The following is a 22,674-nucleotide window of genomic DNA, read 5'->3' on the forward strand; positions in this document are numbered from 1 at the left end:
AAATAAAAGAAGATGGCGTCCGCGTCGACACTGTATTTAACATTTTGCCAGTGATTCTGTTTTACCAAGCCGTGTGTGATTGGTCTCCACTGACTCATAGCCGGGTGTGTCGCTCTCCAGGACGAGAAGAAAGCTTCAGATCTCAGTGGTTTTCCCCCCTCGCAGCGCTTTCTTCACTTTTTTTTTACTGCTCGGCTGCTTTTTTTGCGTTTGATACTGTCATTGCTTAATTCACTTAAAAGTGTCCGGCTATACACACACACACACACACACAAACACACACGCTAGCAAAGTTGAATGGATCCGTAATGACACACTGAAGTGGACGGACATGCCAGGGCCTTTTGGGAGAGGACTGTGCGACACTGAGCTGGTAACCTGCCAAGGAGGTGACTGGGAAGGAGACGAGAAGAGAAAAGAGAACGAGGGAGAGAGAGCCGGGGTTCAGTCATGCCCACTTAGAGATCTGTGTGTGTGTGTGTGTGTGTGGCAATGAGTTGTTTCTCATGTGAGACAGAGGAGACATTATTCTTTACTTTCAGTGACACATTTTAAACTTCAAGACACCCAGAAATAGCCCCTCCCCCCTCTGAAAAAAGGCTGACTAACGGGGTTTAGCACAGATTGCACCATAGCTGTATACATGTTACATCCTGAACATTGAGTGTGGGAAAATAGGTTTTAAACAAAGGCCAAATCCTTCCAATTGTTTTCTTTGTTCCTGAGTTTGTCCAGGACAAGTTGCGTGCGAGTGCAACTCCTGTCGCTTCACGTTGGTCTGAGTCCGCCTGAGCGGATTGACTCCCCAATGCCCAAAACACTTCCAGATGTTTGTGCTTTTGCGTCCATCTCGTGAAGGCACCCAAAAGGAACCAGCCACCTATCAGCAGCACTGAGATACACACGCTCACCACACCGCCGTAAAAATCGCAGAGACATTCGGGGAATGCAGCAGCACAACAAATCAGGTTACAGATCAAAAGAGGGGGAATCCCCCCCCCCCCCCCGACCCCCCCCTCTCTCCGTATGTCCCACTGTTGTCGACCTTCATGTCTGATGAAAAGTCCAGTTTGAGTTATCAACCGTCAGAGCGATGCCCTGAGTGAACTGTCGGGTCAGCTTGCCCCCCTGACAATGTCGCTCTGTCTCGTCCTGGACATGCTGCAGATGTGTTTACATGCATGATGCATTGGGTGACAAACAGGATGTTCTGCACACGACAAAACACAGTTCATAAGAGCACCGCTTCTGATGTTTCACATCTAAAGAGGAAGAAAAAGTTCCTGCCAGAGCCGGAATCGATGGAGATCGCCACAGTCATGTTGACATTTCTGTTGGAGCCTGAAAAAAAAAAAAAAACCAGCAGTGACATTCAATTGGAATAAGCCCGTCTGAAGAAGTTCATTTCCAACACACGTGTTCAAATACATCCAAGCGGCACCGACGGCGCAGAAACTCTGCGTTTTTATCTTCTTGTGACATCTCGCTCTCGATGGTTTGACTTAACGTCGTTATGCAAAAAAAAAAAACCCACAGTGAAGTCATAGGAGGACGGGCAGTGATCAGGAGGACAAGAGGCCCTTCTCTGGTGGATAGAGTTGCTTTGAGTGAGGGAGTCATTGTTTTCAGTCAGCAGAAGCCTGGAAGAAAAAACACACTGTTGGCATGTATATCTCATGTGCATGTCTTCGGTGTAATCTGCAGTTGACTTTGAAGCAGGCTGGAACGAGATTTAACAAGATGTGTATCTCGCCTCGGCCTTTTCTGTACGAAACAACTTTACACTTGTTTTTTCTTGTTCTTGTTCTTGTTCTTTTTTCAAAGTGCACCGACTGCGAAAAAAAACATTTCAAACAACGTAATTCATCAAATATGTCCAGAAGCAACTTCATTTTTGAGGCCGTGCTGTTGGCGGCCTGGCGGTGTGGGACGCGTGGGAGAGCAGAAATCAAACGGTAATCACTCGGCTCTCCGCAGCGGTCCGGCTCTGAGATGTAATTACTTCAAAAGCAGAGCGAAGCTTTGAACTGTGTGTAATTAATTCAGGCGAGCAGAACCAGGGGTGTCTTTATTAAGTGTTCTGTTCTGGCATGAACAACGATCAAACAAATGTAATTTGACCTTCCCCGGGTAGATCCTCTAGAGGATCAGGCTAGCCAAGCAGCTAATTCACTTAGCTTCAAGAAGAAGTCCGAGCTGCTCTGAACACGGTTTCACTTTTCAGTCTTTTTTGACAGGACAGTTTGAAAAGAGAGTCTCTTTGCAATGTCAGAGGGAATAATAGTTTCTTAAAGTTGATTATTTACCTGTGTTTGTCACGTAAGCGTCCATCTTTTCCCATTTGACAGCAGCGATATCGAGGTGTTGATGCTCCGAAATGCCCTCTGGCTCGTCGCGCCGCCGTGACACCAGACACCGAGGCACTGTGTCAGCGGACTGCAGCTCACAGGGTTTGTTTTTCAGACAAACAAAAGATGAGCTCAACTTGTCACCGGCCACAAAGATTTGCTTGTTTTTCTAAAGAGCTGCTAAAAGCTGTTAAAGTTTGTACCATTGTATTGCACGGCTGCGCATTTGGTTCAATCCTAAAGACAATAAGGCTCAAACGACGACAACGCAACACATTCATTCAGGGATTACAACATGATTTTAATAGTTTGTTTCACGGTATTTGCAAACATCCATGTAAATGATTGAATTTGACGTTTATGTAAAAGTAAACTGCTATTGTTGTTTGGGGGTCACAAGGGGTCGCTAGATGATTAAAAGCAGAAAAAAAATACACCATTAGGCTTAACTTTATGCTTCTGAGATTAAATGACAATAGAGCTTGAATCACTCTTTGTCACAACCTGAAGACATATTCAACGATCAGTCGCTGATAAACACTGCTTTGGTTTCAGGGGTCATGATGAAAAAAGACAAAAAGATTGGGAACCACTGATAAAAGTCCTACTTTTAAGGAGGAATAAACCTTTTGAATACACAAATAATCAATGTCTTTCCACTCAACAGTCTTCATCAGGGTGGAAAATGCAATTCCAGGTGTTGAAAATCGCCAAGAAGGTCATGTGACATGTGACACAAGGCATGTAAATATTGCCCCTTCAAGACGCCATTTCTAAGGAATGACAGTGAAAATGAGAAAAGTATACAACTGTAATTAACACGGTGTGCTGGCAAGAAAAACAAGGAATATATCACAAATTTCGGATGGTCAAAAAAGGGCACAAAAGACAAAATATGTGCTAACACACTGTAGCGCTCACACATGTAACAGAGAAGACAGAAAGCTTCTCCTGCCGAGCGTTCTCATCGATTCCCTCGCTGGAAACTGAGGTCACGTTTGGTGAAGTACAAAAAGGAAAATTGTTCGCTGTTGTGCTCACACTACAAAAGTATCCCGACTTCCATCTCGAGCCGTAGACATGCTCACATATTGTGTGTTATCTGGTGTATTTGTGTTTCACGGATGTTGGCAGCTTTGCTCCAGATCAAGCAGTCCTGTGTGTGTCGTATCCCTCGTGCATACGATGCACATCAAAAGATGTGAATCTGACTCAACCAGACTCTGATAAATAATTCTATATTTTTTTACACGTCTCTCGTCCACATGGGCAGCAATGTGACACGCCCACCCGTCAGACCGACTCATGGAACAGGTTATGAATGGAGTTATGAGCATTATTTCCCTCCACATGTGTGTTAAAGGAGATCTTCAGACAGTTTTCTTGTTATCTGTTATGTGGCTACACGAGGAATGTGAGAGAAAAGCAAGACTTAGCTTGACAGGGAACAAATCCTGGATCGAGTTTCTCATTTTGGCTTACGCTGTGTTTTCTGAGTAAAGAATATATATTCATACTACATCATAATAAAATGATTGTTTGTTAGTTCGCAGTTATTTTTAAATTGTCATTGATACAATTGATTTCTTGCAATTAAAAAAAAAACTGATTGGCTGTGAAGTGTTCTTTATTACTTTAAGTTTTAGCTATTTTCACTAAAGCTTAAAATATGTGCTCTGTTAACCAACTTCTTATTTTTTTTACCTTTTGTTCTGTCCTTTACGTTTTTACCAACGACTTAAATGGTTCTTGACGAAGGCCTTGCCTACAATTCTCATCAAATTACCAATTATTACTAATAATCGTGTGCATCTTTGAAATAAAAAACAACAACATACAGCGGCTAATCCTAGAAAACCTGCTGCTTTGGTCTGTTGTCGAACCCAAAGAGAGGAAATGTGAATTTACTGGACACTTTCAGGACACGGCCATATCTGCCCCCGGGTCCTATCTGGTCAGGACGACCTACTTATGGGTCAGCACATGGCGGAGTCTGACTTTCTCCACCTTCCTGCACATATGTAGGAGGAAGAAACACAGACTGTGTCACTTTTAGTGAAGCCCTGGCTGCTTTACGAACCCTTTTTTTCTTCTTCTCCTTCTATTCTCGTCAGGGGGAAAGGGAAGAATAACAACAGGCAGACGAGACAAGAAGGCCAAACACTGCACAGAAGGCAGCGGAAAATAAACAGAGACGCCCAGAAGGATGATATTCGCTATCAACACACACACACAAAAAGCCACGTCCGACACCCTGCTAGTCCCGCACCTCCATCTCACCTGCACTCTGACGTGCATGTTGTAAAATGTGAAAAAAAATTGGATTTTCAGTTCATTGCTTTTGAAATTTCCGAATAAAGGTTGCTGTAATAAAAAACAGATTTATGTCTCACTCGCACATGAATACGCGTCTAGTCGGAGCAGCAGGAGCTCTGCAGCACCCTTCTCACATTGGTAGTCCGAGGAGGGAGTTTCCCCAGAGGAAAAAGGGATATATCCTGAGTCTGCATGCCCTCTCTGCGTCATCCTCCTCCATCTGGTTTCCATCAGGAGCTGCTGGGCATGGACGAGGTTTTCTCCAAAGGATCTGTACTTTCACCAAAGTGCTGCACAGCTTGAACGGAGGCAAACGGAAAAAAAAGGGGCGAAGTAGTGAAGTCAAATTAGGGAAAAGAAAAAATAGGTGAATGAGATCCTGACGGGGAATTGTCTCACTGACTTCTGGGAGATTATCAGCACAGACGCTCCGGCCTTTACCCCCGATTGCTTTGAGTCTTGGCTGCAGGATCGTACGCTCTGCAACGTATTGACCTTGCTGAACTTGTAACCTACGGATATATATATATATACACATTGAAATTCAGGGTTTATGATCTCTTTACGTGGCTCCAGTTTGCTCCGTTTTGAAAAGGGGTTGATATGGTAGTGACTTTTGACTCGGTCAGGAACAGGAAGAGGGGCCCGCATGTGACTGGAATGAGATGGAGGAGAAGAGGAAGGGGGGGGGGGGCAAATTAAATGACCTCTAAATCCACAAGGGGCTAAAAGGGGCTCGCTTCTTGACGCCTCTCTGTTGCACTGCTTTAAAAAAAGCCCCACATTTAAGTCGATACCAAGAGTCGCTCAATTCCTGCCAACCGCCAAGGAGCGAGAGCTTGTCACTAGCAAATATTTAGAGACAAGAGTGTCTTGTTCCCTTTCCACGAAGATTGAAAACGCCTCCAAGTACAGGTGAAAAAGTGATCCTCTCACTGGAGTAAACATACACTGAGAGAAAGCTTTAAATGTAAGCTCCGCTGTGTCTTAATGTGCATGGGCGCTTCTCCCAGCTCGGCAAAACTGGATCGTCTTTCTCTCTAAACATTACAAACATGGAGGTGAAGTTACAGGAAGAGGGAGGTTGTTAGTCCAATTTCAGCACGGGCCTGAAGACAGCTGCATCTTGCTGAGCCTCCCTCAGCTTCTGCTGTTTTCCCAACACAATAGAAGCTCTTGTTTGAATGTTTCCTTTGTCACGGCCCTCCCCTTGTTTTAAAATGCCCACTGAGAAAATCACTGAATCTCTATATTCAAAAAAAAACGCGTGAACTTTTTGGTGGCATTCGGGAGGGAAAAGTATCATTTCTGACACGTGCAAATGACATGCTAATCTTCCCTTTTGATTGAAAAGGAGCTTATGTAAAACAACTTTTGAGATAAACCATCTTAGAACGCTCAGAGCCGACGTCGGTGACAAACACGCAGGATTTGTTGAAGCCGCGACGCGGCCTGCGTCGCGCAATACCTCGGAAATGAGCAAATGAGGTGGCTGCTTCGCTGCACTGTAATTACATCCACATGATTGGGCCTGTGGATTACGCTGCTTGGCTCAGGCGTCACTCTTTCCTTCACTTTAACTAAAGACACTGACCTTGCCACACAAGTTCTTCGCTTCCATAAAACCTTCTCACATGTCCCTCAAATGGTCTGTTCGGATCATTTGGAGAATCGTTATAGTATCCTGGAGGATGGAGATACGGCGTGTAACGGCCCTTTGCTAAAACTGTTAGTCTGAATCTAGGCGTTTGGATCTAATGAGGCCGGAGCCGAAGATTTTCCCGAGCATTTGTTGTGCTAATGAAGCAGAAAGACATTGTTTTCTTTAGGAACGGGTTGAGGCGCTCGGTGGTGAAGAGACCTGTCGCCTCAGCAGTGGAATATTGTGTTGATGTTGCACATATCTTGTGTATTATTACATTTTCCTCTATCTCACTTAAGCTGTCCCAGAACTGTCAGGTTAAAGCGGGACCTTCACACACTCAAACTGTTGATAGGAGCGCCCTCTAGTGGAGGAGGTGGAGACCTACATGCACATGACCCAGTTTCTTGGCAGTGTCCCATGCTGGTACCACTGTGTCTGACTGAGATGAGGTGTACGTGGTATTATTTTAAATACCTTTTGAAAAGCTATTTATGAGCTCGAGTGGCAGCTGCTTGAAGATTATTGGTCAAATCTGACTTCACACACAAACATAACTTAGAGATGAGGAGTTCAAATATGTTGTAACAAACACAGACAGCTTTGTCCTGCTGTTGCTTTAGTTTCCTTAAATTTTTATTTCACACATTTCAACCATTTGTAAAAATATTTTGAAAATACTTGTCCCTCAAAATGTCACCAAATGTTACATCATCACTTAAGATTATCAACTCAAGTTAATTTCACTGCTTTTGTTGTAATTCACAAAACTTACAAAAAAAACTTACAAAAAAAGCCCAAAGAATATATTAAACCGCTAAACTCTTTGTTGAAATCTTAAAGTTAGTGAAACATGAACACTCGTCAAATACAGAGCTCAAAGCGACACTGACAAGAAACTTAACCTGCTAAGAATCATGCTGTTTGTAGTACAAATATAGAGATGCGAAATAAATATAAATAAAATAATTGAAAACCTTTCTGAGGAATTTTCCAACATTCTGTGTCTGACAAATTATTCTGTTTGACCTTCAGGTGTCCAGCACTAGTAAAAATAAACTTTAACGGGTCAACCCTGCACGGCTCCACTTCCTCGCTCATTCAATGAACTCAATGTCAAATTTTAAACATGCACGTTTGTTTGCATTTCGGTCATTGTTCATATTATATCGCTGAGGCTTGCAGACCGTGTCCTCAGCAGTTGAGAACAGAGTTGGTCCTCATGATGCGAATCACCTTCCTTGAGTTGTAACTGTACTCGTACTGGATGTGTTCGTGGTAGAAATTCAAGAACCCTGAAAAACAACAGAGTGAAATACCAGTTAGGAAAAAAAAAAACCAGTTACTTTTGCACGCTTTAACTAAACTGAAAAAGAGACGGATGAGGCTTCACCATAGTGATACGCAGCCGCGTCGACCTCGTCGTCCATCCCGGGAAAATCCACCTCAATGGACCGCGGGTAGCCGCTGTCCATCGTGCCTGTTGCTTCATCGAAGCTGCGGGCAAGACGATGTTGATGAAATGCAGATTGCATGATAGAAGATCGTGCGCTTGCTTGAAGACTTTAAACTTTACTCTCACTGACATACCTCCAATACTCCTCTTCGGTGAACAGCAGAGTTTTCCCGGTGTCTCCGATGTGCACAGCCGCGTCTATTTCCCTTACTGTCTTGGGAAGACCCAGTTTGTGTATGTACTTTGGGTATCCGGACACGAGGTTGTATCCATTCAAAGCCCACATTCGGATCCCTGTTGAAACACAGAGCTTTTGGTTCATATCTGGTATCTAATGACACAATGTGATGGCAATCAGTAAGTATGCACAACCCACCACTGAATATGATGACTTGGTCCTTCTCCGGGTACTCGTATGCTGCGTCCACCTTGTTGGGGAGGGTGGGCCACGTGGACTTGATCAGTGTCTGCTCAGGCTCCGGCATCTGAGGATGGAGGCGCCAGTAGAATCTGCAACAGAGGTGACAAAACATTGCATACAATACTGATCCACACGATGCGAATCTGCATCTGTAATCAACCCATCCTAACCTTTTTAACCTTCAAGCCGCAGACATTTTTTCTCAAAAACTTTGAATGGTTTTGCATATTCATACTAAATACGGAATATCTCAATAACCACAAGCTTTTTGACTAATTTCAAAAGGTATAATATACAGAAAACACTTGTGAGACTAGTTAAGAGGTTCATATAGCAATATATCTGTTACTGGTGTTACAGGAAAGAAAAAAGTAAAAGAAAAAGTTTTTTATTATGCATATCATCACTTTTTATACTATAAATAGCACTATGTGATAAGAGTATCTCTAAAAAGTCTTATTTTGTTTAAGTGAAGTTCAATATTTTTGGTAATTAATTTAGAGCACATTTCGTGTACCGTAGGTTTAGGTCCCTGAAAGCCAAAATGCCCTAACCTTCTTCCTGGACCTTGAATGCCTCTGGTTCCACAACAGAGGGGCTCTGGTTAAGCAGATGCACCAATACACACCAACCAAGCACCATTTAATCCATAAGTAAGTCATATTTCAGTTTTGTGGCTGTAATGTGGTCGATATCTTCATTTTTGCATGTGTTCAGGTTTTTGCATGACACATTACGGTTCCTACTGCACCTGTCTTTGAAGATGATGGTTTCCCCTCTGAGCTCTGTGACGGCATCAAAACTTAACATGGGGTCACACTTGTTGGGCGCGTCGGGCTTTGGCTTCACTTTCCTTGAGTTGGGGTTCGGGCCTGCGATTGAACATCTGGCGTTAATGCACAGTTTCACATCGTATATTCCAGTCGCGGGCTACAAAAAGCTGATTGATTTGACTCCTGATCTTGCATTATTTTCCCCACCGTAAAGAGCTTGGATGCCTTCGATGTCATCCTCAGCCAGCGGGAAGCCTGTCGTGTACGAGTAGACGGGGTACATCAGGGCGCCCGGGTCTGTGGAGTGGGCCATGCCGAGGGCGTGGCCCAACTCGTGGGTGGCCACTATGAACAGGTTGTAAGCTGAGGAGAAAAGGTATTCAGTTTAAATCATCAGGATACAGTTCAGGGACCTACGCTGCACATTTGAGCCCAGCTCCTACCGGATGAATCCTTGGTCCACTGCTCATCCTCGTCAAAGTGAGTGTCTCCTCCGAGGCCTTGGCCCGGTGGGTAGGCATGAGCAAGCAACCCATTAGGCCCATCGAAGGGGTTAAAGTCTCCATGCTCTACAGAACAAAGCATAGACAATTATTTACTTTTAAATATTTTCAGCAGTAAACATCACAGCATGTGATTAGCAATGTATACATACCCATGTATGTGTGTGTGTAAGTGGAGGAAATGCTACAGTACGTCACAATTACCTTTACTTCCAAAACTGATCATGATGTCAGCGTTGCCCTCGTGCAGCTTCTTGAAGGTCAGAGGGGTGACATCAGACCAAATGTTCAGGGCTTTGCGGATGGCTCTGTCTACATCAGACTTCTTTAGATCTGGTGTGTAATTCACGATCCTGCAACGTCAGGGGATTTAAGAGAAGGGAAAGAACTGAATAAACGACGTCTGAGCAGCTCAAATACTTCATTCTACTTCATGGTCGTAACGCATACCTGAATGTGATGTTGTTGTTTTGCCACCTGAGGTGTCGAGGGAAGTGGTTGTACTCGCCGACGTCAGGGACGCCGCATCTGGGCTGTTTCATCAGCTCCAAAGTGTTGGCGTCCAGATTCCCCGTCACCTTCAAGAGGCAGAAGAGGTGGAAAGAAAATACGTCACGAGAGTAAGTCAATGTAAACCAAAATCCACATTTACACAAGAGGAGCATGAAATGTTGGGCTCCTCAAGCTAACATCACATTAGAAATATATTTAAGGTGCACCAATAATGTGTTGAAGCTCAAAATATGACATTAAACAATCATAACTATTCACAAAGCAGCTGCTCATTGACTTTTCCCGTATAGGATGAATAATACCGCTCACCTCGATGTTGAAGAAGCTCTGCATCGCCCTGATCCGGGTCTCAAAGGCACCTGAGGACTTCTGTCTGCCTTGGAGACCAGCTGGGAGGTCATAGAACCGACGGAGGTACTTCTGTTTAAGGAAAGAGAACAGCATGTGATTACTTCATAATAACATTGGCAAAGAAGAAGAAAAGACACTTGAAACCAGCTCACGAGATTAAACAATGTCTAGATTAGAGAGCTCAGATCTTACCTCCGCTAAAAGCCAGCTGTCTTTGTCCCCGGACGGCAGAGGCAGAGCAAAGGAGTGGGCGACCAGCGCCAGCAGCAGAAAAGCTCTCATTGTTGTTGCCTTCGTGTCGTCCAAACCATTCATTGGGATGAAGAGGCTGTGAGCTGTATTTATAGTGTTTTGGGTCCACTATTTCAAAGGGTCCTGGTGATTCATGTAAAAGCACCTCGCCACTTCCTCTTTTCTGAAGAATGTGCTTGTATCTGTAAAACCTGAGGTTTGAACGCACTCCTTTGACCCCACCTAAAACGCCTTGATGAAGGGTTTTCACAGTTCTCAAGGGACCTCAAAATGGTCAAATGGAGTTTGCCCATGAATGAGGCAAAATGTTGACCTTTTACACTTTTTTCTTCTTCTTTAAAACAACAAGAATGACATGACCGTCTTTAGATTCAGCAGATACACACTGGGGCGTCTTTAGAATGTCACATTATTAGTTATCTGAACATCCTCTACAGTTGAAATAAAGACATTAAACAATGACCCGCTATCAAAAAGTAAAGGAAACTTTGGGAATTATTTCATGCTGGTCTCATGATAGTCAGCTGTCAGCCTGTATCTTGTTATTTTAAGTGAGGACGTTTTGGGATGCGTGACTAACAAACACACACATCAGAATAAAGAGCGAGAGACGATGAAAGCAGAATGTGTACATGTTCATGTTTCTTTTGGATATCATGGTTTACACGAGGACATTCGACATGATGTGAGCTCTCTCAACGAGACAAACTAATGATCTGCATAAGTTTCTGTCTGGTTTTAATTGAAATCAGATCTTCCCGATTTAGGTGTTTTCCAGTGTTGCTCTTTTACAGTAGTAACTGATTCATAGTCAACAGAATAACACAGAGCTTATGTGACACATTTATTACGTAATTGATCTCATATTTCTCAGTTATCGGTGACCATAGTCTGCAGGAAGCTTTACGGATGACAACCCCAGTCTACGATGAACAACTTATATCTTAACTATTAGACATATTGTCATGCACCTTTGTACAAACATTCATGGTGCCAACTAAGTAAGGTTCAGGGGAACCATCATAGGTGGGCTTAAAATTACGAAAACTCAGTAAAATAGGTGAACATATCCGAAACATAACGTCACGATAACCCAACAACGCTCTGAGACGTGGAAACAGGTCCCCTGGTTTTAAAGCTCAGTGTTTTTCCCTCCCATCGACCACACGTCGTCTTTCTCGCTGTGCACATTCACGTGGATGCATTCAATGTGTGTTTAACACATAGAAAGGATTGACTTTCCACGTAATGCGTTGTGCTAATATCACGTATTTCTGTGACATCAGGCCGGACTATTTAAATTGCATTATCTTCAGGTAAAATTGGTAATTTGTCTAATAAGTTGACTCATAACCAAATACCAGCGAAACTAACGACAATCCCGTCAGCCTCCGCTGTACTTTGCGTCAAGTGCAACGTAGCAATTGTTAGCATGCTAACATGGTGTGGCATGTTGGCGTTGCCATGTGAGCGTGTTAGCATGCAGCGAGCACTTCATACAGCTAGCAGGGCTCTAAACTTTTCTTTTCACTTCAAGTACACACTGCAACTGCCGTCACAAAGTACCTAATGTTGTATGTAGTATGCATAGTATTGAGTACTTTTTCATAACAAAATACCTTGAGTTGCTCGTATATCCGCTGTGCATGCTGGCTTGTGACCGGGGGCAGCAGGACATCCTGGTATTTCTTACCATATTGCAATTGACACAATTATTATTGGGACATACTAAATCTTTTTAAATCAGTAGTTTGGGGATTGGAATGCAAAGACGTCTCATAGGTGAGGCTGAAGGATAGGAAGTGTACACCTGGATGGATTTAGTAGAAGAAAATAACACAATGATTCTCTAAAAGACACATTATAACCATTTCAAGGAAAATATTTGTAAGAGTTTAAATCAGTCTTCTGTTTGCCATCACAGTCGTGATGATGTAAATACAAAAGAGGGCATTTGCCTCTAGAAGACCTTGACAGTATTGTTCCAGACAATAGGTAAACTGCAGTTATCTGCAGGTCTCGTGAGTCAAGGCAGGCAATGACACGCTGCCCATAAGTACGTCTACATCAGTGTCTGTTAAACAACAATGATATACAATTATTTGCTCCTGGCTCAACAATAGCATTCCTCAGCTTCTACATAGTAGATACACGTGAGTAATGGCCACTAGAATTGAACATTTTTCAAATCGTTTCCACTCTCCCAAATCAATCCACTTATTCAATAACATTGTCTGATATGTGAACAACACACGTGGATACTTTTTGTTTGTTTGTCGCAGAGTTCATTTAAATTGCTGCTCTGGCAACAATAAGGAGTTGCTAAACATCCGATAGAAGGATTCATCACCGTCTCAGCGCCAGATACTTTTTGTAAAATGTCTCATAAACCTCACACTGCATTCAAAACGCACACACGCAGCACCAGCGTACGATGCAGCCAACGCTCGTCTGCATCCATTAGTGACAGACAACATGTGTGGAGTGTAACAAACATTGTGTCTCTCTAAACACTAGACAAATATTTTTGGACTGGCATCATTGCTTAGACGGTGGTTAACAGAGGGCCCCTGACTCATGCCAGAGGAAGTGAGCAGCTGAGGGGATTTTTTTTATGTTATTTTGAAATTCATGCAAGAAACACACAAATGCACACACACATTTAAACAAACAACATGGATACACACAAACATCTGACCTGTGTTGTGGCCCACTGGTTGTATTCTAAAGAAACAGAAGTTGTGTTGTACGACTTGTATTGAAGTTTTTTGAGGTTTTTCTTTCAACGTTTTTACACCCGTGAAGCACAAATAACACACCGCATGACGCACTGAATAATATTCATGTTCCAGAAACAAGAAGAATCATCTCAGGTTTTGGAAGTAAACAGCATGTTCAGTCTGTCTGGGTTTTTTTTTTCATCCTCCTAATTATGAGGTCTTAAAAATATGCTGGCGGTCCCATGAGGCTTCAACGCTCGTAAAAGAAGCTGTATTAATTATTCTGAAAATTAATAAAGCAGCAAAAGCGCATGTTCTGAATCAAATGCTTTTGAACATTTCAGACTCGGCTTCACATTATCAGGCTAAACTCAACATCTATCAACCTCGCCAATTCTCAGAATGCATCCAATTACATTTTAATACCTAGAAAGGATGCATCTGATTTCTGCAGTTGTGCTGCCAGCTCCTGATTATTAAATCCATTTAATAACCGCCTACATCTACAAACCCAATGAGATGCTGTAGCTGCAAATAGATAGTGTTATGTTGGATATGCCAGATGAGTTTCTGTCTGTATTTGTAGTTTTACAGCAAGTTGCCGCCATGTCAAGTTGTTTTTTTTTCATGTTTGAGGCTGCTCTGGCAACCAGAAAGTTCAACTCACAGACAAAATGGACTTTGGCAGAAACACAGAAAAGTCCCCACAGGACTGTCAAATGAAGACATTTGCAAACAGAAAACTATTCAGACATAATCGCTGGAACTGCAGAGACAAACTGTCACAGACGAAAGGGAGCGCACAGGCTAAAAACACAAGGGATGATGGGTAATTAGTGACAGGTGGAACTGATTAGTGCGAGGCAAGTGGTCACAATGGCGGGAAACAAACGAGGGCCGGAAGGAGAGTGACAAAATAAAACAGGAAATAAGCCGTCCTCAAAAAACAAACGTAAACTGTATTGACAGCAGCCGTGAGAGAGGAATCCAGATATGAAGATTACAAGCTGCTCTTCCTCCCCAAGAGTTGTCTTACAGTCACCGTCTCTCACAGGCATTGGTGGTTTGTTGCTTTCGTTGCATTTTGAGCTCTTCTTCTGCACTTTGCCTGACGTCCAACCCAACGCATTGCCGTTTGCGTTGTTGTTGTTTGTGTTGTTCTTGACATGTCACTGCTGTTCTACTTGGTCATGATACTTTGGCGTGGAAGATGCAAAAGGCTTGATGACATCAACCTCTTCCCTGGTGCGAAGGAGGAACGCTGATGAACCATCAGTGGTGATTTGCACACTTAAAGTCAAGTGATCGGTTCCACGGTTTCATCGCACTAATCAGCTGATTATTATGACTGAATACTTTTTTTTGACTATTGTTAAAAAAAAACGTTTTGGGGGGAAAATTACAATGTTTTACAGTAAATGAAAAACAATGTCTTTTCAGCAGAAAATCTTTTTTTTTTTCGTCGCAGGAAGTGAATCAGTTGCCTCCACTTTGGTCAGAGAGCGAGTCATGGCGCTGTGTTTACGTTGAGCTGACGCTACATTTCTGTAAATATTAATTTAGTGACTAACTGAATGTTTGCTGTGTGGCTTTCATCCGACAAGCTTCAGATGAACAGCACCACTGCAAATGTACTTTGAAGATCTGTATGGGTATTTATTTATTTAGTCTTTTTCAACAACATTTAGTGATCTATTTCAATTCATTCATTGAAAAAAAAGGAGGGAGGCTTTGAAAGTAATTGTTTTACCTAAAACTGTTTCATGGTCAGAAAGTTTGGACATGAATCCTGTCACAATAAGTGTTGACATTTTAAACCTTTTTTCAAAGTAAAAGTCTCTTTGGACAAAAGCAATAACAAAGAGCATAGTCAGTGAGCCACAATATAAATCACCTGGTTTACAGTAAAGTGACGATTTAGATCACACAGATCCTGTATCGGGAATCATATTGAAACTGTAATTTAATCTCTGCAAGTCCACACATCAAGCCGCGAAAAAGGGCTTGAATCAAAGTGCTGAGCAACTGCAGTTGCTGAACCACCGCAGAGATTCAAACCACGGTGACTGCTGTGGCGTCAGGTCAGGCCCACTCATCTACTAACTGCAAGTGTTGGAGGGAAAGCACAGGAGGGCAGCAGAGGCTGTTCAGGAGCGAGAGCACGCAGACTCTGGTCTCCTGCGCGTCTCCCATCATGCACCAGTACCTCCATCGCAACCCTGAAACAAGCCACATGTATCACTACAAAATGCACCTGTTCTAGTTTTATCTGTTTGTTTTTTTTGTTATGTTTTGTAATGATGGCAAGCAAATATAGTTGTTTGCTCATTGCTTCATCAAACATTGTGCAGTGAGTTGTGCTCTTCGTGCCCGTTCTGGCTCACTCGGCCTGCAGCTGCAGAAAGTGAGAGCTTTTCGAGGAACTAAACTTTAATGTCCAACGAGTGTGTACTGCTCCATCCAACAGGTTGTTTATAGCCACTGGGAAGAGAACATATGTGTGATTATGTATTCTTTAGATTTATTCTTATAGGTTGTTTATTTTTGCCAAAAAACGTTTAGATATTGCTTTTACCCATCTCAATTACAGTTACATATACATAATACATCAGTTACATCTAAATTAATCATTTAATATTACAAAATATTCATTAAACTATATTATTTTTGATTACCATAAATAGTTTTTTTTTAATTTTCTCTGTCTTAATTTTTTAAAACTAAAATAGTTGTTGTATTAATACATCAAGTTTACACACATGGGTCATTTTTGAGCCATGTGTGTAAACCTGATGTAAAAATACAGAAAAAACCCGGAGCGATCTGATCCTTCCTCAACTATAAAGAACAGTGTGTAAAATGTAGGGGGATTTATTTCCACTAGTGTATAATAACCTGAAACTAAGAACTGTTGTTGTTACTTCACGTTCTTACTCTACCTGAAGGCCATTTGTCTCTGACTGGGTGAGCAGAAGGGTTGCAATCTGCAACCTCACCTCTAGATGTCACTAAATCGTACACACTGGTTCTTTAACGCAGACTTAGTTTCAGCAAGCTCAGCCAGAAACTTGTCATCTTTAGGCCCAAGTGGCTTTTTTTGTTATCCTTTGCTTCCTTTATGAAGGAGGCCTCATTTTCCTCTCATCGTGAAGGCACTCGTGAGATTTGTTTCACTAAGAGAGAGAACATGTATTTATCAAATGCTTGGAGTCTCTCAGGCTTCTTCCAGATCAGCTGTAGTCTGGGTAATCAGTTCAGCCTCGCCATTTTAACACAAAACTCTGTTTACATGTTTACAATCGAGATAATGATAATCTTCAGGAGACTATAACAGAAATTTAGAAACAATTTGGAGCGCTTTCAGAACATCTCTGGGGCAAGAAAAGCAGGAAAGAAGTCAAGGAGTTCTCAGGTTGGATGTCGGGAAGTGAAGGAAGGAAGCTTTGGGGTCTCCCAGGATAGGATAGTCACGATGATGACACTGGTTAAGCAAATAATCTTAGGGACTAGTCCTGATGTGGATCAGCTCTGGCCCCGTGCCAGTGTGAAACTGTATGTTTGGGCCAAAACAAAGATGTTTCTGCCGCTTTAATTATCACAGCGGTTTCTCGTGTCCTCTCAGCTCCAGAATCCACCCTCAGTCATCACTCCGGCTCAAAATGACTTCATTGCCTCGTCTGTACTCAGACCATAAAACCCGAGCGACACAAATTCACCAAGTCTTTTCTGTGAACTGGCCCGGCGTAGTCTGGAAAACTTGGCCCGCGTTGCCCCCGCACAGGACAGCTGTTGCACCCATAAAGCTCCACGAGGGCCAGCCGACCGTAATTGTAGCCTGAATGCACCGCGGCACCACCCTTGCCAGTCTTGGCGGCTTGGCTGGCGGCTATTTTTCTTTTTGGTCGGCTTTAAATTCACCCCTGCAATTTTAAGCTGCCGCTCAGCCAAGTCTCTCATTGAAACGTACAATTCTTAGCTGCTGAAGCGGCGACACAATTGGGCTTTGCTTGGGGCTCTCTCGGGAGCCCTTGTAAGATCCGTGGGCAGTACCACCCAGCTCATCGTGTTGCATCAGTCCGGAGATGATTAAGTTGAGGTTCCCCTCCAGGACTGAGGAAACCAATTACTCAATAATCACGCTTGTTTTTTGATGCTGGGAATATCAACATGTTCATGCCGAACATGGTCACAGTTTGAGCAATGAGCACATCGTGCAGAAACAATCTCTTTCTGTGCTGTGTGTTGCCTCACGTTGTAGGTTCACCACATGTTTGGGATTATCTGTCAGTCAACACGAAGCAATCTCAAACTCTGAGTCTAAATGTTGTGCCTTTTTAAAAAAAAAAAAATCAATTTAACCAGTATTGAAACAATGTCCGTCCTTAAATGTGCAATGAATATGAATGCGATGGTGAGATTGAAACCAATACGTTCTCCATTGACATCATCATTGGAGAAAACAAATCACGTGACCGAAAACTGTCCAAGTGTCACTTCTTTCCTCTCTCGTTTTGCTGCCCTTGACTCTCTGCAAACCCCTCCCTAATTCCATGGCACGGTCTGAGGCTTTCCTTGGTTTTGCAAGTGGTGTGAGTCACAATGCCCGTTTAAAAGGCTTTCTCATTAACCAGAACTTCCATCTCCATGTGTTTAAACTAGGCCACGACAATTCAAGTCTTACTAAGTCTGTGAAATGCCCGTCATGCTGCTTTCTTGCTGTTTCTTTGTCTTGCTTATGCCCGGTCGGTGTTTTACGGCGCCCACATTTATGCCGGCGGGACACATCTCTCCTTCCATTGAACCACAGGTTGACTTGAAGCTGGCCACAGTAAGTGCATAATTGCATGAGCTGTGTTACAAATGTTTGAGATTGGACTGCATGTGACTTAATGTCTTGTACGATGCCAAAAGCGTCCCAATTTGGAGGTATTTCTATCGGAGGAAGGACATAGCAAGGACCCGTTCTGGTGTGTGTGTGTGGGGACGTGGAGATACAACATTTTATTCTTTTGTTTTTGTGTGGGTGGAGGGCGGAGGTAAGCAACTGCACTGCCCTTGGAGTCTTTATAGTTTGTTGAATTGCATGCTTAAACAGATTTGTCTTTCGCTTCCTTATTTCCTTTCATATGTGTATCTTTGTTTCTCTCTGGGAGGAATTGTTGGGAAAGACAATCTGCATGGGGGTTGATTACCAATGTTTGCAAAGTCTTTATTCAGTTTATTGTTGTGAAGGATTATATTTGTAATTCGAGACGGGTAATTGACATTCAGTGCTCTAAATCTGATCACCGAAAGGTGCAAATTCATAGCAGATGTGATGAATATGCGTAATATGCAACGTGATGGATGCTACAAATTACGACAATAATGATTAGTCTACTCTACTTTAATACATGCTGCGAAAAAAAGGGTCCGCAAAGGGAATACAACCTTCTCCCTTTGGCATTAACTGAGTTGTGCAAGACCAGTTAATTAACCTGGCATCATGATATCTGATTTATATAGGGATACCTCCAACGGTACTACAACCTGCACGAAGAGCCTGCGGGGCGCATGAAGCGGAGCGGGGCCTCCTTCACCTCCAAGGTGAAAGACATGCAGATATTCTTTGGTCTCAATGTGTCAGGCGCGCTGGACTCAAACACACTGGAGGTGATGAGTAGCCCTCGATGTGGCAATCCAGATGTGGAGGAGTACAGCCACGTCCAGGGGACACGGTGGAACAAGAACGTCATCACCTACAGGTATCTATGTGGCCTTCAGGGGTTTCAGTGATGAAAATGTTGAATCAAAACCTGAAACATAGGTCTGTAAATTAATAATGTAGGCGTGTCCGACCCAGGCTGAACTTGCCAAAAGTACAACGGTCTCGCTGTCCCTAAAATGCGAACCTCGCCAACATTTTGAGGCAGCAGGCAATAAATCCGTTGGCAGAAATAGGGACTAGCAGCTGTCACAAACCATTGTGGTTAACACGTTTCTTTGGAGGGGTTTGGGATTCCTGCCTCTCAGGGTTATTATGGGCCCGTTATAGTGCTGAGTTCACCATACACGCTTGAACTTTACACTGTCTGGATCCATGTCTTTGTTAGTCCTGTCGGAGGCACGCCTGCTGGATCACAAACACAATAGATGCATAATTGCAGAGAGACTACGACAGGCAGCTTTCGTCGAAGTCTGTATAACTATTTAAATCACATAGTCCTATCGTCTATGTACTTTAGTTAGCGATTATGCTTTTATTGTATTGAGGGCACACTTTGTCTTGACATGTACTCTTTGCTGTTGCAGCATTGGCCGCTACACCAGAGACTTGCCTCGCAACACCGTGGACTCTCTGGTTGAGTCAGCTTTCAGCGTCTGGGCCCGGGCCAGCAGTCTGACGTTTGTCAGGTTGCGCGCCCGCAACGCTGATATCATGGTGGAGTTCGTGACCAACGGTGGGTTTGTCCTGGCTGCTGCACGCGCAGACGGCTTTTAGAAGTGCGTTGAGCTGCTTTGAGTCACAGAACGCAACCTGCACTTTTCCAGTGATATAACAAGCATCGTGTAAATCACGTTTTCAGACGAACAGAGACCCGTAATTTTCTTTTTGGCATGAAAGAAAAATTGTGTTCTCTGTGGGTTTCTATTCCATGTTTGGCCCGGATTATATGTGGTGAAGCGCACGGTGACTTGTATCCGTTCGACGGCCCCAGAGGGACACTGGCTCACGCTTTCGGGCCAGGGCTGGGCGTCGGAGGGGACACGCACTTTGACGACGATGAGCACTGGACAGCCGGAGAAACAGGTGCTGAACTCAGCAACAGTCGCTCCACCGTGACACTGAAAACTGTCACTCATTTGGATGCGTTTTTTTTTCTTCTTTTCTTTGCGCGATTGCAGGTTTTAATCTGTTTGTCGTGGCTGCACATGAATTTGGCCACGCTTTGGGCCTGAAGCACTCCAGAAACCCAGAGTCACTGATGTACCCGACCTACAAACCCTCCCGTTCAGCCAACCTATTATCCATAGAAGACGTCGTAAATATCAACGCACTTTACAGTAAATACGCTCTAAAACTATACATTTATTGTACTTGAATTACAGTGATATCTGGTGTTAATTCAAGTGCGTCTTTTAGGTCCAGGAAGAGGTCGTCCAAATTACTTTTCGAGGTTCGGCTGGAGCTCTCAGCCGAACCTCGGGCGGTCAGGATCTCTGTTTCCTCAACTCATGCAGAACAAATGTGCCTCGGACCTGACCTTCGACGCGGTGTCTACTCTTGGCGATGCCACCTTCTTTTTCAGAGAAAGGTGTGTTGGTGATTCTTCTTCCTTTCTATAATTCACAACAAAACAATCGAAAAATGTTGTTTTTTCCCCACAAGATACCTCTGGATTAAACATAATAAGCAATACGGCATCAAAGAAGGTCCCATCATCAACTTCATGCCCAAGATTGAAACCAGCATCGATGCGGCCTTCTGGGTGCCCCGCAGATCCACCGCTTACCTCATTCACGGTAACTGTTTTTTATCAACTCAGCACCTGAAAGTAAATCATTTCACCTCTCATTTATGAAAAGAAAAAAATGGTGCTTCTCCGTTCCAACAGAATCCATGTTCTGGACAGTGAAAGGCTCCCTTGTGAAGGGAAAGCCTCGCGCACTCAGCCACTTCGGTTTCCCAGCCTGGATCCAGGAAGTTGACGCGGCGGTGCACATCGTGAAAACAGGACGGACCCTTTTCTTCATGCATGATATTTACTGGAGGTAAGGCTTGTTATGCATCAGTTCTGGTGACGTTCCAGTCTTCTAAACGTGTGACCAGTGGCGGCCTCAGCGCACCAGATGCATGCAGCTGCAGCACCAGCACTTGGACCACTTTTCTTTGCATGCACTTACCTACAGAACATTTCATTTTTTTGATCGTTTGAGGTTATTTAATCAAACAGTATAAGCCGTGCACTGCAGGTCTGAGAATACTTAGCATTGTGAGATCTTCTTATTTCTGAAATAGTTTCCAACATGGTGCATTAGCGAAAGCCACATAACCAAGTCATGGATGCGTGCACTGCAGACTGGTAAAATAAACCTAATTATACAGTTGACCTACTTTTTTTTTTTTGCCTAAATTAAACTACTTCTTTGATATCATGTGATATTAAATAGAAGAGTTGTGGCAGAACTGAGACAAATGACAAAGCACTGGTAGGTATAGGGACTCACTGGAAAGATCTGTTCGTCATTTGGACCTCACACAGAGAGCAAAGGACTCAAATTGGGTTTTCATGAAGTGACCAAATAAACAAATGTTTTGTTGCCAGCTTTGGAAGAAGAACAGAGGATCACGAGACGTGACTTCTGATCAACGTTGTTTGTCTCGTGTCTTTTCCAGCTACAATGAAAACCGAAGGGTTATGGACTTTGGCTACCCGAAGTACATCAGCGAGCACTTTCCTGGAGTCAACACAACAATAAACGCCGCTGTTTATAAAGAGGGTGAGCCGGTGTAATTCTTATCACCCACTTTAAGGTATGTTTGAAATGTAAGTCAAGCTGTTTGTCCGCTTGAACGTTACGCAAATGTGCCAAACAAGTACAGTTGGTGATGTTCTTATTTGAAAGAGCGGTGACCTCGTCTCGGGTTAGGAGGTAGCACACTGCTGTCTGTCGCCCGAGGGGGCTTCAGCAAGTTGTATTGTTATTAGCAGCACGGGAATGCGTATTTACATTCAACATCAGCTGAGTGTAGAGGAGTTTTTACAGAGCGTGTGGTTCCCCTCTAAGATTTAATCTATATAATTTACCCACTTTATCACTCAGAGGCCTCCATTTGATATACTGTCATTCCAGCCGTGAGCAAAAGTGGATACTTAAGTTCAGAAAGACGCTCATCATCGTCATCCTCGTGATCACCAACAACAAACAGCGAAAAAACATTCCAGACAACACAACATGATGAAGGTTAACTGTGTGAGTCGGCTTGTTTGTTTTCTTGAACATTGGATTTTGTTTTACCCCCCCTGTCTGAAGGTTTCATCTACTTCTTTGTCGGGCCACAAGTCTACCAGTACGACTACGCCCAGAAACACGTCGTCGGGGTTGAGAACGCCAACTCCTGGCTGGGATGCTGAAATATTGTGAATCCGTGAACACGCAGAGAGGAAATGTCCTGGAAACCTTGATTTAAATTAAAGAATGAGAAGGAAGATAAAACACTGTGCTGCTTCACTTCCGAGTGGAGTTTTATTTATCGGTCAATGTGTGTCAAAATAAAAGAGTTACTATTCAAACCTGACAACACACGTGTGTGGTTTTTATATGCATCCCTCAGTAAAACGCTCCCGGCATCAGCTTGACACCTTTTTTTTTTTTAATGCTGAAGACATAAAGATAT

At 43.3% G+C, this 22,674-nt stretch overlaps 2 protein-coding genes across 2 annotated transcripts; one reads left to right on the top strand and one right to left on the bottom strand.

The window, feature by feature from the left end:
• Nucleotides 1–7,109: 7,109 nt before the first annotated feature.
• Nucleotides 7,110–10,887, bottom strand: mmp13b (matrix metallopeptidase 13b). Its single transcript, XM_068584857.1, has 11 exons — nucleotides 10,516–10,887; nucleotides 10,282–10,392; nucleotides 9,910–10,037; nucleotides 9,664–9,812; nucleotides 9,400–9,525; nucleotides 9,164–9,319; nucleotides 8,935–9,055; nucleotides 8,139–8,272; nucleotides 7,897–8,056; nucleotides 7,700–7,803; nucleotides 7,110–7,601 (listed from the first exon to the last, which is right to left on the bottom strand). Exons 1-11 carry the CDS (start codon nucleotides 10,636–10,638, stop codon nucleotides 7,501–7,503), a joined length of 1,413 nt encoding a protein of 470 aa, XP_068440958.1. The 5' UTR covers nucleotides 10,639–10,887; the 3' UTR covers nucleotides 7,110–7,500.
• Nucleotides 10,888–17,988: 7,101 nt separating this feature from the next.
• LOC137790411 (matrix metalloproteinase-20-like) lies at nucleotides 17,989–22,438 on the top strand. The gene is made up of 10 exons (XM_068584632.1): nucleotides 17,989–18,123; nucleotides 18,801–19,039; nucleotides 19,587–19,735; nucleotides 19,960–20,085; nucleotides 20,181–20,339; nucleotides 20,419–20,590; nucleotides 20,665–20,798; nucleotides 20,891–21,047; nucleotides 21,673–21,776; nucleotides 22,311–22,438. The coding sequence occupies exons 1-10, from the start codon at nucleotides 17,989–17,991 to the stop codon at nucleotides 22,409–22,411; spliced, it is 1,476 nt and encodes a 491-aa protein (XP_068440733.1). The 3' UTR covers nucleotides 22,412–22,438.
• Nucleotides 22,439–22,674: the final 236 nt, after the last annotated feature.

The sequence above is a fragment of the Clinocottus analis genome, unplaced genomic scaffold (assembly GCF_023055335.1).
Source record: "Clinocottus analis isolate CAN_PGR_092001 unplaced genomic scaffold, fCliAna1.0.p SCAF_2, whole genome shotgun sequence".
NCBI classification, from domain to species: domain Eukaryota; kingdom Metazoa; phylum Chordata; class Actinopteri; order Perciformes; family Cottidae; genus Clinocottus; species Clinocottus analis.